We start from the raw sequence: 17,939 nt of genomic DNA, 5'->3' as shown, positions 1-17,939 counted from the left end.
AATACTTTTAATGCAACATACTTTTTACTTTCACTTGGCTATTTTTGGTCAAGGACAGACGGTACTTTTGCTGTTACATTGAGCTACAGTTCGCTAGCTACTTTTATTTTGATCTATTGCTTGTGTGATGTATTTGTTTTGGTTTGTCAGAGAGACTTCTGCCTTGTGCCATATGACTTTCCCCAATCAAGTGTACAAAAAAAAACAAAAAAACAGCTACTCTATGTCATGCGCTGTAATCTGTGTCTGCGTAAAAATGTCCACATTTCAGCCTACAAGAACTCCACTTTGAACGGTTTTCTATGTAATCTCCGCCTGTTGAGCTTGTTGTGCTGTTTCATGAGCGCGAACAAAGACAGTTAATTCAATAAAATTTTGAATTTGGCTTAATTTATGTTATTTTATAGATTTAATTTATCATGGTTTTAGTTAAAGTGATATTGTTGGGCAATATCTAAATTTGCACATTTATGTTTTATATTTTTGTTGATGTTAATTCTTCAATTACAAAAATAAATCAGAAGTTATTCCACAGTTACTCAGTACTTGAATTTTTTATTTATTTTTATTTTTTTACTGAATACTCTTACAAGTAAATATTTGGCGGGCTACTTTTTACCTTTAGTTGCATCATATTATTGCAAAGTAACAGTACTCCTACTTGAGTACAATTTGCGGCTACTCACCTTTGTCAGGAATAAAACCCCTGCCTCATATTTGATGAACCCTTGGGCCTACTACTGTATTTTAATGTTGGTCATTATGGTGGTACTTGGCCAGCGAGCTGCTGTAAATAATTGTGACTATGTTTCTGTCTCCTCCCCACGCAGCTGGGCGCTCATAGGACAGCGATGAAGATGGCGGCGATGCATTTAATGGGACCACAGTCGCATACTGGGGTCAAATGGCCCGAGAAAACGGGAATAGGCGTCCTTTATCTGCTACTTCCGCTGCTGCTATCAACTTGTCTCAGCCAAGACACTGACGGTAAATATGGAGCTTTTTATTTATTTGCATTCTTTTGTTGTATGGACCTGAACATACATCCTAAAACTGTCCCCACAAAGTTGCAACTTTGTGGACCTTTCTAGAGATGACGACCCTGTAAAATGAATTCTGAGATGTGTTTTATCATACATTAATGGCTACATATTTGAAGTTAATTGCTAAAAAAAACGTGCTGAGTCTGAGCACTATGTAGAACTGAATTGTACATATATAGAGTTAAACAATTTTTTTTGTTTTGTACAATTTTAGCTTTCCTGCTTCTTTTTTTTCTTGGTGGGGAGGCTAAAACGGCGCCCAATGACGCGCTTGGCATCTGGCATGGGTCCCCCCCCTCCAACTATATAAAAACTTGAGCTCCGTTGTTCGCATCAGGCACAATTGCAACATGCAGTTAGCTAGCTAGCCATGCCTACACCCTGAAAATGCATATGCCCTTCCGATAGTCCCCTGGCGTGGCTGCTATAGAGTGCCTCATTGTCGCCCGTGAGTGCGCAGATGTTACGGGGCTGCTGTAGAGCGCCTCGTTGTCAGCCGTGAGGGCGCGCATGTTACGGGAAGAAGGTGGAAGAGCGAGGGGAGAAAAAAAATTGGGATGGCCAGCATGTGGACCATGGCTTCAGGCTGGCGTGGCCACGTTAGAGCGCCTTATTGTAGGCTGTGAGTGCACACGCATGTCCCAAAGAGAAGGTGGAAGAGCGAGGGAAAAATAAAAAAATTCCAGCATGACAGCCAGCATGAGGAAGGGGCTTTGTGCTCATGTAACAGTTTTAGAGCGAGCGCCTCGTTGTCACGGTGTGGAAAAGCTGCGTGACGACTCTGCGGTATCGAAGCGGACGTATTTTTGCAGCTCAAACGTAGTACTGTGTAGGCATAAGAAAGATGCTCTACAAAGTAGCATATTTTTTTAATAAGTGGTATTTGATTGACAATTGAGCGGGGTGTGGTTTCAGCACGTTCAACAGACACGCCCACAGCGCCTGAGTGCAGAGACGCGAATTTTAATGATTTAGAAGCCTCATTTTTTATGCATCAGGATTTTTTTAATCATTCAAATTTGGCAGGTTGGTTGGAAACTCTTCTCTTTGGTGTGTCAAATTTAGAAGAAAATTAATTTCACTTCGCAGGTATTTTAAGGTTGAAGCTAAGCGCCAAGCGAAATTGAATGAATTTGGAAGAAATAAATATACTGCGGCGGCACGATGTATGACTGGTTAGCACATCTGCCTCACAGTTCTGAGGACCGGGGTTCAAATCCCGTCGGTTTTCTCCGGACACTCCGGTTTCCTCCCACATCCCAAAACATGCATAGTAGGTTAAATGAAGAGTCTAAATTGCCCGTAGGTGTGAATGTGAGTGTGAACGGTTGTTTGTTTGTATGTGCCCTGCGATTGGCTGGCGACCGATTCAGGGTGTACCCCGCCTCCCGCCCGAAGATAGCTGGGATAGGCTCCAGCACGCCCGCGACCCTAGTGAGGATAAGCGGTAAAGACAATGGATGGATAAAGATAGTGCATAAAATGTTCCGAGCAGGAAGGAAGTCATTGCCAGTGGCGGTGGTAAAGCTCAGCACGATACCCACGTGACTTTCAACTCCATTTGTCAGAACATTTATATTACGTTTATCGTTTGGTCCTTGGGATTTATCTGGTTGGCATTTATGCCGACACCATTGTGCTGATATTCAGCTAAGGCCATGTAGATGAGCGCATTATGTGTGTGGGGGGTGGGTGTCATTTTTAAGAGGTTTCATTTCATTTCTCACTCTCCATTAATTCCCAGCCTAGCATGGATCTGCCTCTCTTTTGTCACACTTGGTGGGGTCTTTCAAAAAATGGGCTTGCAGGACACACGGTTGGGGAATAGCGAATTACATGTCGCAAGATTATGTAATTTAATTAAAAAATATATATATAATTGTAACCCAATACATTACGTGGAGAAAACGTGTAATTAAATTAGTAATCAAAGTAAGTAATAAAATAATAATATAAATAATACAATAGTAATTCAAGTAAGTTATTAAATTATGACAGTTGATTTTGGAAATTTGCTTGAGTACAGTTTTAGTTACATTTGAAAAATCCCATTTGTTTTCATATCACTTCCTTCTAAACGTAAAGAGAATGACACATTGTGGATTTAAAACAACCACATCATGTTGCTTTGGATAAGTCACTTTAGTTTAATGCTGACAAACAATACAAAACGCCATAGACAGGCGAATGAAAAGCACAAGTGCGCAGTGTTATAACCCTTTAAGCAACAGATATTTTAACACAAATGATGGAGCAACACATGTAGACTGACAATATAGCAATACTCACAGGCATATATTCTTTATCCTCTCCAAAGAAGGACTAATATTACTGCGGCTTACTGAGGAGTGACTGTCTCCATATAAATGGTAAATGGAGTGCACTTACTGTATATAGCGCTATATCTACACCAACACAGTGCCCAAAGGGCTTTAAAGTGGCTCAGTAGCCAGGGGAAAGATGATTTGCGATACCAGTGTTTTAAAGTTACGAGCGTGGTCACGGAACTAATGAAACTCATATCTCAAGGCACAGCTGTAGCCTATTTTAATGAGTGTGGTTGCAATTGGCAGCCGGCATTTTCCTCAATTCAACCGAAGCGTCATCACCACAAGAGAGTTTGCCTTAATGAGCAGTCAAGGATGAGTACTACACTTTTAATTAGACCCCATCCCTGGCTGAGGAACTATATTTACTCACTTTTAATTCCCAAAATGACACAAGTACGTGTGCATTTTTAATGAGCCCAGTGTGAGAGAATACACAGCGTGTCAACTTTGAGCTACTGGCTGGAATTGAGCTCTGAACCAATTTACTCCCGTTTGCTTTCTCTCCCAGGAAATTGTCGTCACCAAAAGACTAAAATGCTATTTATTGCCTTGACTTGATCATATCATGGTGGATTCAAAGAGAGCGAACAACTTGCGCTGTGCCGAGGAATAGCAAACTCTCTGCTGCCCTGGTGAATTCCTGCACTAGACTTTCCTCTAATTTGGAATTCATGTGAAGTTTGTGAGCGTGTAGGCGGCGCCTCTGCGGCTGCTCTAATTGAACGTGACTTATCTGCGCATCTGAACAAGACGAAACAGGAGGCTTGACTTATGTTGGTGTCGTCGAGCATGTCGAGCGTCTCCGAAGTGTGCTTGTGAGCGTGTTCGGTTGAAAATACAACATGATGTTTGGCTGTAACATCATTGCCATATGGCTAACTACCTGTTTTGTAGCAAGACCGTAATTTAGGCTGACTCTTTAATGACATAATAACTGACACCACCAATTAGCAGCAGCACACTCAATTATACTTTATATACACACGGAGTTCTCGTCAGTGAAATGATATCCAATACTAGTATCCAAAATTTCAAACCAAAGTCCAGCGGAACCCCTGATTAACAAGTTTAAATCACTCCACGACCAACTCATAACTACCTTATATCAAATCAATATTTGCCATTGAAACAAATTGAAATGCCATTGATGCATTCCAGATGATTAAATTAACTGGTTTTACAAATTGGAATTAACATCAATTTAAAAAGAAAAAGAAATGAAGTATGATGACACAAAAGTGTCAATGTGAAAAATACATAATACGGAATCAATAAAAACAAATTAAAAAATATCAACTGGAGATAGACGTCGCGAAAGTCTCTACTACACAAGTAAATAACTAAATAAAGCTTGTACCATGAAAGAAATTGAAGTCAAGAAAGATATAGTAACAGAAAAACAAACAAACAAAAACGACGCAGAATCTAAACTACATTCAGAGCTTAGGAACTTGGAAGCAAGATAAACAGAAATTGATTTACATTGGCAAGTGAAAACTGGGAAAGTAAAAGCCGGAACGACACAACGATGAAAACACGGCACACAGGCAAATGATGGCAAGTAAGCAATAGTCTGGCATTTATTTCCTGCACTTAAGAACCTGGCTGATTGTCATGGAGATCTGATGAGCACAGATGTACACTACCCAGGAGACTGAGGGGGAAAAAAAAAAAAAAAAAGAAAAAAAACACATCACAACAGCTACAGTATGTTCCCAGGCAGTACTGAAGCTGAACTAGAGCAGTACCTTGGAGGGTACAACTCCATTGCCAAACCATTGTATGCCGAAAGGCACAATGATTGAGTACTTTTCTCAACTGTTTCTGAGAGAAATGTGTGAGGCTCGCAGGGGTTTGGTCTTTATTGGACAAGTGTAGCACTGGCCCAGGTGGAAACCATTCAATTTGGAAGCGAGGGAATGGATCTAATATACATTATTTTTCTATTGTGAGACTTTCTTTCCCAGACTTCGGTGAACTTGCCCTTGTTCTTACTAGCTCATTTAGTCATCCTCCAGGTCAGCGGTCCCCAAGCTTTTATGCACCACGGGCTGCTTACAGGTAAATTTTTGACGGACCAGTATGGAGAGAATTTCAGTGGTACAGTGGTGACTTGGCTTATGCGTTTAATTCGTTCCTCGACCACCCTCGTACGTCGAAACACTTGAATCTCAAATCCACTTTCGCCGTTGAAATGAATGGAAATTCCATTAATCTGTTCTAATACCCCATAAAACACCAACAAACATGTTTGAAATGTGTTTTTAAAAGGAAAAATAGCCTTCTGATGTGCCCGCCTTAGGCACCAGGGGCAAGTGTATTATACAGACATATGGAAATACACGAAGAAGATGGTCACAACTGCTCAGTAAGCTAGTAATATTAGTTGTCTTTTTTGCAGAGGTTAAAGAATATACACCTGTGAGTATTGTTATATTGTCCGTCTATAAACATGCTGTACTATGTGTTCAAATATCCGTTGCCTAAAGTGTTAAAACACCGTGACATCGAGGCAATTTGTTAGCTTGTCTAAGGCGTTTTGCGTTGTGTATTAGCACTTTCCTCTGGCAAAGTTCTGTGGTTGTTTTAAATACACGACAGGCAAACTTTGTTTTACGTTCCATTTTACAGTGAACGTCAACTGGGAGTGTACATAAACAGCTTGAAGAAAGCACTTTGCTTCTTTTTTGAAGAATTGTTCACGATCTGCCAAACTGCTGCTAGCTGTGAAGTACACTGGCACCATCTGGCGCTTGTATGAAAATATTTTGCTCGCAAGTCAAAGCAGAAGAAAAAAATCAGTTGAGTGACTGCTCATATCTAGAAAAACTCGCAAGTCAAAGGAATGGGTCACAATGTAGTCTTGCTTTGTGGGTGCTAACTTCTCTTCCATTATGCCGCATTTAGAGTCAGTGACAGAAGGAGGGTCTTACTGTAAATGAAATCAAAAACAGTGTGTGTCCCCATCTTTACGCTAACCACTTACTCTTACTCACACGAAACCCGTGTTCTCGCAGCCTAGTGAACAGGTTAGCCTAGCATTTCCTACGTCAAAAAGATAAAAAGCTTTAAACATTTTGTAGGATTTTTCAAGCACTGATGGTGGTGTTCTAACCAAGGCAGATGGGACCTGGCAGAGGATAAGCGCTCTTACGAGCATAGGAGACTTGAGAGGTTGACTTGCAGCTCAAAGAGTCAACACTTGAATCGGGCTTGCAATAAGCATCTGTGGTTTTGGAAGCGCCATTGTTTCCACACGCATTACTCGCTTGGCTCGCTGCTGTCGCCGGCTGTCAGTTAGTGCAAGCATCGGCATGACTTGGTTTCGCATCACCTATGTGCCAGAAAGTACCGCCTTGTGTAAATGTGTTTGCGCGTGTGTGTGTCTCTTTGCCAGTAACACGTTTTGTCTAATCCTTGTTCCTGGTTCACCTCAAGGTTCAAGTTGCCAAGTAAACCTGTCCCGTGGTAGCGTATTAACATGTGCTTTTAAAGAGGGCGTGGCCTATTTACTGACGTCAGGGGTTTTGACTCGCAATTTTCCCTGTGGTCTACTTCATGCTCCTTGTGATTGTTTTCATTTTGTATTTGTGCATTTTTTCTCCGTATTAAATATAATATACTAGGAACAAAACAAAAAAATAACTAGGACCATTCTAACAGGAGAGCGTAAGCGGCTTGACCCGCAGACAACACCTTGGATGACGCTGCGGTTGTTGGCAAGATGAACATTAATGGCGGACAAGACAACAGAGGTCGGTCGCGTGTCTTCGCCTTCGGGACGAGTGGCGTCTGATTGGGCGCCGCTGTCAGCCACGCTCATCTCCACACGGGTTCGGAGCGCCACCGACGCTCCGAGAGCGTGACGTAGAGTCGGGCTAATGGATAAAGCGGCCTGGTGACAAAGTGGCGTTCCGTCCAGCATTTAATCTGTGTTTGTGTGTGACTTGGTTAGCTAACTTTGTGTCTATGCGTGAGTGTGCATTGTGTGTTTTTGTGTGTGTGTGTGCGCCCGCACACTCGGGTCAACAATCCGTCGCCTCCAGAGACGCATCAATCTAACACAAGGTCACACTGTCTCTTCTCAGCCATCCTTTCCTTTTACTCTCCATCTACCTTCTTCTACTCTTACTGTCTTCCTTTTAATTCCTCTATTCGTCCTGTTTCCCCTCCTCTATTTCACCTCCCCACCTGTCCGCCACGGCTGAGTGGATCAAGGGGCAAAAGGGTTGGACGGATGGATGGATAGCTGAAGAGATGATGGATGGATGGAGGATGGCGGGCTTGCTGTCTATAGGCGATGGATGGAGAGGAATTGGACCCTGGGGAGCTGTTGAGAAAAGTGTACCTGCTGATGTAAGCTTAAAAAGAACTTTTAGAGGGGAAATCTAAAAACAAAATTATTTTTTTTATTGAGTCTGGCTCCCCCAAATGTTTACTAAGTGCTGTTTCAGGGACCACAGACAGCCTAATTTGGTTACAAGGGGGGTGGACTCGTAAAGAATCCCTAGCTTATTTACTGTAAATGTTTTCCCCCTTGTTTTAAAGCAAAGCAATTCAAGTACATTATGAAAATCTTTACATTTAATGAACTCGCATATTGCAAAACGTTAAGAACAACTGCAGATTTCTTTTTGGTTTAGTTTATCATCTTCATGTCAGGTAACAGGTACAAGGGTGCCTTGCAATACGCCTGTAACGTAAAATCATCTTTCCCCATTGAAATGAATGAAAATGCCATTACGCCATCCCTTCCTGCCTCCCCCAAAAAATAACAAAAAAGTTTTAGAATGTCTGTTTAAAATGAGGAAAAATAGCACTCTTTAATATTGTGCTTTGTAAAAACTTAGAATAATGAAATAATTAAGTATAATGTCATGACATTTTTTTGCTTCAATTCAATAGGCATGGTGCTAATCCTTCTGGTGTGACCTGGGGGCAATAAAATACAGACATACAGGTATACAACAATGTGACACCGATCCTATTTGTTAGCTCATCTATGGAAATTCCCATTTGGTGTTAGCATTAAGCTAGCGGACATTAATGCAAAGCTATGTGTTAGTTTTTGTGTCTGCCATCCCTGATTTATACTTTTGATTAAGTCAGAACATATTTTGGGTTTTAGGCTAAAAAGAAATACAAATGTAATTTAAAAAAAAAAGTGTAACCAGACAACTTTTTGAATGAGCTGAAAAGCATATTAATTGAGCAAGTCTGAAAATTCACACTCGGAGAGGCTTCTTTGTGACTTTGTTGCCACACTATCGATAAATATTGTACTGGTATATTTTGTATCACTTTGCTGTTCGGGCTCCCAATTCTATAAGCTGCCTGGCAGAGCAGCTGAGCCAGCATTTAACAGATGGCAACAAGCAGGATTCACCATGTCCAATTAAAATGAGCCAGTTGCTCCACAACATGGCAATATTAAAAAGGAAAATGATGATGACAAAATGGTGGACATTTTTTTAAGGTTTGAAAAGTTAGCTGTTGCCACAAATTGTTTTTGAAGTCGTCATGTAGCAATACAACCTTGTAGCAATGTCATCCCTTGCATTTGAATTGGGCCCATATTGAATTTAGCCCACTGTGACACTCCATCGACTGAAACCAGTCAATTATTTCGGTGGAAGTGGTCCAGTTTGGCGGGCCAGATGCCAGTTGTGTTCGACCCGGTAATTTTGCTGCAGATTCATCTTGTGATGCCATCTGTCTCTTTACATGTGATAACATCAATTTTTTATGCTGCTTATTCTTGTTTTTGATTAAATGGCTCTTCATGTTTGATATTCAGGCCGACAGTAAATAAAAGTCTACAGGTGCCAAATAAATTTCAGATGTTCTGGTCGTTTTATGCTGACATAAAACTTGGAACTTTTTGGCCATAATTCCAGAAGGTATGTTGAGCGCAAACAGAACACTGCTAAAAAAAAAAAAAAAAAAAAAAAAAAAGAACAGCACAGCTACAGTGAAGCCTTGTGGTAGCAGCATCATGCTTTGGGGTTGGTTTTTTTCAGCTGGAACCAAGACTTGAGACAAGGCGTAAGGAATTCTGAACACTTTAAAACAGCACAAAACCCTTAGGCCTCTGCCAGAAACCAAAAAATCCATCCATCCATCCATTTTCCGTTCCGCATTATCCTCACAAGGGTCGCGGACGTGCTGGAGCCTATCCCAGCCATCTTCGGGCGAGAGGGGGGGTACACCCTGAACTGGTCACCAACCAATCGCAGGGCACATATAAACAAACAACCATTCGTGGACACATTCACACCTAAGGGGAATTTAGAGTCCTCAATCAACCTACCACGCATGTTTTCGGGATGCAGGAGGAATCCGGAGTGCCCGGAGAAAACCCACGCAGGCACGGGGAGAACATGCAAACTCCACACAGGTGGGGCCGGGATTTGAACCCCGGTCCTCAGAACTGTGAGGCAGGCAGATGTGCTAACCAGCTGCCCCAAAAAAATACGTGTTAGGATAAATAGCTGAAATTTATTTAAGGTTAATCAGGGACTTAATGGTGGCAAGTGTGTGATTCCAATTTAACATGAATGTAGGGTTAGCTAATGTGATCGGTTAATTCTAAACTCATCCACTTCTCCAGTTAGGGTGTGCATACTTATGCAATATTATTTGAGTTGTTAATTTTTACTTAAACTTTCAAAAAGTATTTTTTTTTCAAAAACCAATTTTTATATTGCGTTATGCAAGTTAAAGGTGGAAATATTTTATTTTATTTTCCAGCCGTGTTTTCAGTCTGCTTGAATCCAGTTTTTATTTCAGGTGACCTACCAGTTTAATTTTCGAGTGACCGATCCTCAGATTCAATGATTCTGACTCAGTATACGGAAAGATCAGTGAGTCACCGTCTAGCATGTATATTTGATGGTAACGCGAGCGTGCGCGTGTGTAGAGTGTCGACTCGTCTATGTGATGTTGTGCTCGTGTCTCGTGGGGACGTCTATGGGAGGCCTGTTTGGTGTTGTCGTCATGGTCACCTCCCATCCCCTCTTCTACACTTGTCTTTGTCCTCACCGAGCGCTTCTTGGCAACCCGTTCCGCCGTCTTCTGCCTGCCAAGTCTGCATAGACTGCATTCATATCAGTAAATAAAGAAGATATTGATACTTTGAATGTTTCAATAAAGAGCCATTGGATGCATAATACATGGAAAATGCAGCAAGCCTTCCTATTGATTATTGATTCCCTGTGATGTTCTCTGAATAGAACTCCCCCCTTCCCTTAGATCCCTTTTTGACTTTAATGTGGGCTACACCTTGAAAACGTCACCTCATTCCCCTCACATGGCTCTCTGCAGAGCGTTTCATCAGCCTGACAGAAACCTGGCATCAGATGGATTTATTCAATTTGCCTCGTGCAAAGTCATTTCACTGATTATTCTTTTTTTTGTTCTGGAGACTTCCACAAAAAGAGAGAATAAGCATATTCTTACCAGTGGATAAGTGATGCCAGGAGTTGCAATGAGAGTGTAAATGCAGCTTGTTTGTGTATACACGCTCCAAAGCCACTCAGAGGCGCCCCCTAGAAAATTTGAAAAACATTTTTTGTCACTGCCACCAGTTTCACCAATCGACCCAAAAGTGGGCAGACACGTATATCATAAGACACACGAAAATGTCCCCAAATCACGTACAGTGGATATAAAAAGTCTACACACCCCTGTTGAAATGATAAAACCATATCAAAACATTTTCCACTATTAAGGTCGCGTAAAACCTGTACAACTAATTGACATATATATATATATATATATATATATATATATATATATATATATATTTTTTACATTTTTAAGTAAAAAAGTAAACGACTGAAAAAACGTGGTTGCACAATTGTGCACACCCCCTTTCAACTGGAACACATTCAAACTCATTTCAGTCAGCGTACACCTCCCACCATTTAAAGTGCACCTCATTTAACCCTATTATTTAGTAGGCTTTGCCTTTTTTTTGGACACCTAGCAGAAGTTTGAGGTTTCATGATAACACTGACTGCTATTTGGAATTGTTCATAATTCCCTTTACCTTGTCTCAGGTCCCAGGTCCAGCTGAGAAAAAAACAGCCCCACAGCAGTGTTGTGTTTGCGCCAAACATACCTTTTGGAATTATAGCCATAACGTGCAACCTTGTTTTAAACGGACTATAACAAAATCTTCCTAACACATGGGAAAATATGTTATGGTCTTATGAAACCAAGGCTGAACTTATTGTAAATACCACATAGTTGAAGTCAGCTATGTAGGTTTGTGGCAGCCATTTTGTGCTAGGGCTCATATTTTGAAAAAACTCCTACTAGGGAATTTGCCCAAATGAGCCACAATTGGAAGCAGTTGTCCTTGACAGATGTTAAAATGTAAAACATTTTTGCATTTTGGCATCTCATGTACTGTAGGTAGAACATGGCAGCAACGTTTGATGATGGTGCAAGGGCCTGTTCGTCGCTACTTTATTTTATATTATTACTTACTTATTACTTTATTCTTGCTCTTATATAGCACAGTAATAGCACCCGAAAGTTTGAGGATCGTTTGAAAACTACTGAAATTTTTTTTTCAGTAGTGAAAGTAAAAGCAATTACCTGCAGCTCAAACTTTTGACCTCCACTAACTAAACGTCAAGTCCTTTGAAGTGAATAGCTTTATTGCTTTAACGTACCGACAGTCTCTGAACGTTTCAAGATCTGAATCCTATTGAAATTGCGCCTTGTAGATCACTGGAACTATGCTAATTTCACCCCACCCCTTTTATTAAAAAAACAAAACAAAAGTCATTAGGTTTCTTGCCTTGATATAGGATGATGATTGTGTCACTGCAATAAACTTCTGTGAATAATCCCTCATAGTGAGATTTCCACAGTGACAGGAGAAGTTGCGCTAATTCAACTGTCATGCTGAGATAATGCATATTACTGAAGCACAAGATTTAATTTGGGGCCGATAACAGTACCTCGCATCGCCACTGATCTCATCTCCATTGTAACACTCCAACATCAAAAATATTAGCGAAGACATCTGAAAGACAGACTTCTTCAAACTAATGCTGCATAGCTCTTCATGGTATTCAACCTTTTCAAGATGTAACTAATTTCATTGTGTTCTCATTGTGGTGGACTGTCACTTTCGATTACAGCTCTGACTGATACAGTTTCATTCAGGTAAAAGCTGTGGAACAGATGAGAAAAGCCAGAAGGAAGACAAGTGTGGGCGCTACTACGTACACAAAAAAACCAGAAAATTCTCGAGGCGGAACAAGTTGATGGTTCGTAACAGATGAGGGGGATCGTACTACACTGAATAAAGAGACAGTCAAGCAAGAGATGCGCATCTGTCATGCACACACACTCGCAAACAAACACACTCTCAAAGGCCTGCTGGCCCGGTAACTAGTGAGTATTGTTACATCGCTTTGCACACTGCTGGTCCACTTGCCTGCGAGGCGCAATTACAAAAGCTTGAAAGGAGCGAGACGGAAAATTTGCTTCCAGCGTTTGAGCATCAAGCGTTGAACGAATGAACAAACCAAACACGCTTTCTCGATGTTTACAATATTGCCTCTAAAGATGCATACCGAGGCAGCGGGGACGATCTTAACTTTTTGATTTAATTTGTATCCCGTCGAAAGAACCCGAGGGATACGGTACGTTGGCTTCATAGTCGTACATTCCAATATCTTAACATGAGCCAAAAATGGATTCACTAACTTCAATTTTGATGAGACTGGATCCATCAAAGTCAAACATTATCAGGTCTGTGATGCGAGTTGACTTCTAAGTTGTGCTAATTTTAGAACATGTTCTCTCATAGGGAATAATGAATTGATGAAACTCATTCACTACCCTCCCAGTTAACAGGGATATTTGACTTGTATAGCCGTCAATGGCAGTGAATAAGTTGGAATAAGTGCAAGAAGGTGTTTGTGGGGCAATACCCACTGGTACATAGTAATTAGTATTAATGGTTTGGATAATCATCATCTATTGAAAAAGCAAAACACTCGTGTAAGTTGTTTGGCTGCTCAGTGAGCATTGAGGTTTTCTGATGTCATGCGTGATGATTGTTTGATCTCTGAGATTTTCCCAGAACATTATGGTTGTGAAAAAGTTCTGCTAACTTTCTTCTGTCTTTGAGTCTTTCCACCTTTTTTTTTTTTTTTTTTTTTAAATGTAATTTTCATTTTGCATTGTGCTATCCCGTTTCAGACCGTGTTCAGCATTTTGCTTTCTTTAGCCGATAGTATCGACACTTGTTATTGTGGTGTGCACCTGTGAATTGGCAAGCCCGTTTACAGCAGCTCTGTTAACTTTCTCTTTTATCCATACTTTCCTCCCTTTTCTTCTCTGTGTTGGAACCTGATGTTTTAGCTACATATCTAATATGAAAAAGTCAGTAATGGTGGGGTGGTATATTCATTGTCTGTCTGCAGTCCAGGGTGTAGTCGGCATTTTAGCTAACTACTTTCTTTCTTAAGAAACGTGATTTCCCCCCCGTCCCGCAGATGTTGTCGTCGAATGTGCCGAAGTGTTCTGCAAGGACAGTTGGAACAGACTCTTTTGAACACTTGAATGTCACATTGGCACCTCTGGACTCCTGCTTGAGTGCAAATAATTTCACTTTTTTTTTTTTTTTTTAAGTGCTGGTTATGAATTCAGGTGGAAAAAATGTCACACAGCTATACCTAAATATTGCACCTCAGCGTACACATCTTTTTGTGCTCTTTTCAAAACCTCAAAGGTGCTCACAGCCTGAAGATTTATTCCTAATCTTTCCTCTCTTTTTTTCTGCTTCTTTCCTTCATCTTTTCATTCTTCCCTCCTGGTGGGTCTTCTGCTGCAGACTGGCAATATGAGGGTGAGAAGTATTTCCACTTTTCCTCCTCTCAATGAGTGTTGTGTTTGTGTGTTCATTGAAACCATCTTAAAGGTTTATGGACTGTAGCAATCCAATGTTATTCAATGCTTAATTGCACAAAAGGAACAATGGACTGTCTTACTCATGATGATATTTTGTCTTTCTCTCACAGAATGTAAACTTTCCCGGTCGGGTCCACCTGCTACCATCGTTGCCATAGACGAGGAGAGTCCCAATGGTAAAGTGTTGTTCTCTTTAATTTCCGCTTAATTGAAGGCCGTTTGCTTCAATTTGTGCCCTCTGGTTGAGAGAGAAGAATAACTTTTAAGATAGTCCCCGCCCCAACTTTGAGCAAACGCGGCGAGGAGATCTCGACCTTTTCAACAGCTGCCAATTGGCAAGGCGTGTAACCTGTGCGCGTTAATATTCATGAGGGAGGCCTCAGCCAGCCGTGCCACTGCTGGAGGCTCGTTTCTTCTCCGGAATCTTAGCTCAGGTGTCAATGGATGAGTAGATCATTCTTCCTACTCCCCGTGTCTATTGACTCCTGACAAGCCTAAGTGTTGCTGTGGCTCCCTTTTTAACTTCCAGTCAGTCTAGTTTTTTTTTTTTTTTTAAATAAGAAATGTCAAAAGGTTTGAAAGGTGAAATAGGTTTAAATAAAGATAATTACAGTAAGTATAGTGTCTGCCTTTCCCGGAATCACGTTCTTTAGGCTTCTGATTGGCTAAAATGGCCTTATGGTTTGTGGTTATATAAAATTGCTAGTTAATGCAGGCATGTTAACATCCTTTCCGTGTGAACCTCATGAATTTGTAGGTTTAGGTTAATATTTGTTTGATGAAAGGCCATCATTTGTTTCTGTCAAAAAGGAAATGTACAGTAAAATGAAAACCACATCCAATAGACTTTCTCATGTAAACAGCTCCAGGGCTCACAAGTTGTTATTCTGTATAAAACGTCCAATGCTGGCATATTACATACCATCTTGTATGTACTGCAGTTTCCTGCCCATTGTTTCTCTACTGCAAAAGGTATTTTGTTCAAAATAGGTGCAGGACAGAGTGGATCTTCTTTGTGGCTGTGCACAGTATATAAAGACGATGATCAGCTTGTAAAATCGATCTATGTATTCCAATATATATATAAGAGATACTGTAATGGAACTGATATAAAGTTGTCAGTACTAAATCTTTGTCTTATACAACACACGCTCGCGGTCTGCATTCTATAGTTGTTCGTGTGCTTTCTAACTGGAATGTAGGACAATAAATTCTAGGCAAAGTCGTCTATCAGGTAATCAGTGTGTAAAACCACATGGGATTGTTTGTAATCCCGTACGGCGGCTGCGTAAAGTAATAGCTTTCTTATTATTATTGATCGGAAAAAGTCTCAAATCTGACTGAAATTAGTGGAAGCTATCCCCCACCCCACTCCTGGAAAAATAAGCTTGCATTTGTTTCCACACAACTACACGTTACTAAAATACATGAATGTCGTGGAAAAGCGCTAATGGCAATGTTATCATTCATTCATGCGCTTAGATTCATTTTCAGATTTTCATTTTAGACTTTTCACTCGACATGGTCACGCTACATTTTTTTGGCTTCCTTCCTGCGAGAGCAAAACGACGCTAATGTGAAGACATTTTCTTTTACTGAGCGCATCGTATACCTGTCTGATACCCCAGCTGCGTCGTCGCTTTCAGTTAAGCTAATGTACTGTAAAAATGAAATCATATCGGCGCATCAGCAGCAAAATGCTCATTTTCACCCACAAGTCTTTACACACGTCAATGCTAGCTCACAGTTCTCTGCTTCTAACATGTGGATCATTTTGAGCTGGTAGACACATCAAGCGAGGTCACTGTGAAACGAGCCTGTTTAATATCATAGGCACTGTATTGAATTATATTCGGTACACGCAAGGTAACGGTTTTATCAGGCCCTTACTCCTTGTGTTTTTCCTTGACTGCGCAAGATAAGCTGAGAAACCAGCAGCGAGGACCTCCAAACCACATTTTTGTATCGCATTTGGAAAACAAAAAAACACAATTTCATGAAATTTACCCACTCGCCCCTCCCCCCGTATTCTCCACATTAGTGAATCACATTGAGGGATTTGACATCGTTTTCATGGGAGCGCAAAGAGCCGTGGCCCAATTTTGTGTCAGATATTAGATTGTGCAGATGTTGTATGTCGAGACACATAGAGGGCAAAAAAAATAAACAAACAGGTTTTTATTACCTATAGTGAGACAGATGGTCACCTCCCTGCTACAAAGTGCATAAATGTAACCCGTTTGCTCGGGCAAACCTGAGAATGGCAAACGCGGCCTCTTTTGGGGTCACATTCACTCTCCTTTTCATCAACACCAAATACTCCAAACAATTTTGCCAAGTAGACCTAACAGAAGATGTGGCATGTGATGCGTCAATCTTTTCAACCGGCGGAATAGTTGTGTGATTAATAATGCAGGGCCCAGGGTACGGTAATGGGTCTCTGAAGAGTTGCAGCCAAATGGGTATTTTGTGCTGCTGTATTGGCAGATTGTCTTTAAAAGCAAACACACAGTTGTATGTTTCTTAGATGTACATCATTCTCAGATATTGTGTGATTTTTTGAAGCACTACCCTCTTGTGTTGTAAAGTCATGACGGAGTTTATTAAACTCTTTGTACAGTACATGCAAAATCCCCATCAGCAGCTAAAAAATGTGATACTGTACTTATTCTTATTCCATCTGCACCGTCTGATCTGTTTTGCTTAGGTCAGATTCAAAATTAGAATGTATCCAAGGAATTTGTTCCAAATCGGCAGTGAATTTAAGTCGGTGATCCTTGTTAAGAGCGGATGTCTCCCCTTATCCCTTCATGTTCTCGTTGTGTTTTTCAGGAACGTTGTTGGTGGAGAACATGCAGATCAACGGCGTGGCGGAGGGTCCGGGCCGAACCATCTCCTTGTCTTTAAGGGACAACCACAACCACTGGGTGATTCTGGACCCTTCCAAACAAGCACTTTATCTCAACAGCACCGGACGTGTTCTCGACAGAGATGTAAGCAGGCAAAAAGTCGTTTTTTTAGTCATTTATTTTGACTTGACCGAGATTCTCTTGTTCGTTTTGTGTATTGTTACGCTTTCACTTTCCGAAAAAAAAAAGTGTGCCTGCTCACTCTAAATGAAATAACCTGTGGCTTTCTCCTTGTGTTTTCCAGCCCCCATCGCACATTCACTCCATTGTGGTTCAGGTGCAGTGTACCAACGAGCTGGTGGGCACCGTGATACTACACGAGGTCCGCATCGTCGTGCGCGATCGCAACGACAACAAGCCACGATTTCAGCAGCCCAGATACTACGTTGCTGTGAGCGAGGTAACGACGTATGAATTCACTCAAATTTACTGAACATTGTTTTGAACCTATCCCTCGTTAATGACGGAAACCCCCGCTTATTTGCATTTTTTTTCACGGCCCTAATGAGGTGCGTCAACGATTCACAGACTTTCGCGATTCACGTTCGGGCTCGGTCCCTATCCCCTGTGAATAGCACGCATCCGCTGTATATTGAAGGTGATTTTTCTTTGTGGCGCCCCCCGGAGGCCACGGTGCTCTTCGCATTTGAATATAATATAATGTCAAGTTTAACTCCAATTTTACAGAAAATCCTAACAAAGATTTGAAATTCTACTGCTTT

General features: G+C 41.1%; 1 protein-coding gene across 1 annotated transcript in view; it reads left to right on the top strand.

The window, feature by feature from the left end:
* Window positions 1–17,939, top strand: part of LOC133469362 (protocadherin-15-like) — a 131,873-nt gene that overhangs the window by 45,518 nt on the left and 68,416 nt on the right. The window contains exons 2-6 of the mRNA XM_061756312.1: window positions 831–987; window positions 14,232–14,246; window positions 14,419–14,484; window positions 17,141–17,301; window positions 17,462–17,617. Of these exons, the coding sequence (XP_061612296.1) occupies window positions 831–987; window positions 14,232–14,246; window positions 14,419–14,484; window positions 17,141–17,301; window positions 17,462–17,617 (555 nt within the window). The remainder of the gene's footprint in view (window positions 1–830; window positions 988–14,231; window positions 14,247–14,418; window positions 14,485–17,140; window positions 17,302–17,461; window positions 17,618–17,939) is intronic.

Source organism: Phyllopteryx taeniolatus, chromosome 19 (genome assembly GCF_024500385.1).
Source record: "Phyllopteryx taeniolatus isolate TA_2022b chromosome 19, UOR_Ptae_1.2, whole genome shotgun sequence".
NCBI classification, from domain to species: Eukaryota; Metazoa; Chordata; class Actinopteri; order Syngnathiformes; family Syngnathidae; genus Phyllopteryx; species Phyllopteryx taeniolatus.
The sequence above is the reverse complement of the archived record's forward strand: the minus strand, read 5'-3'. Positions and strand labels throughout refer to the sequence as shown.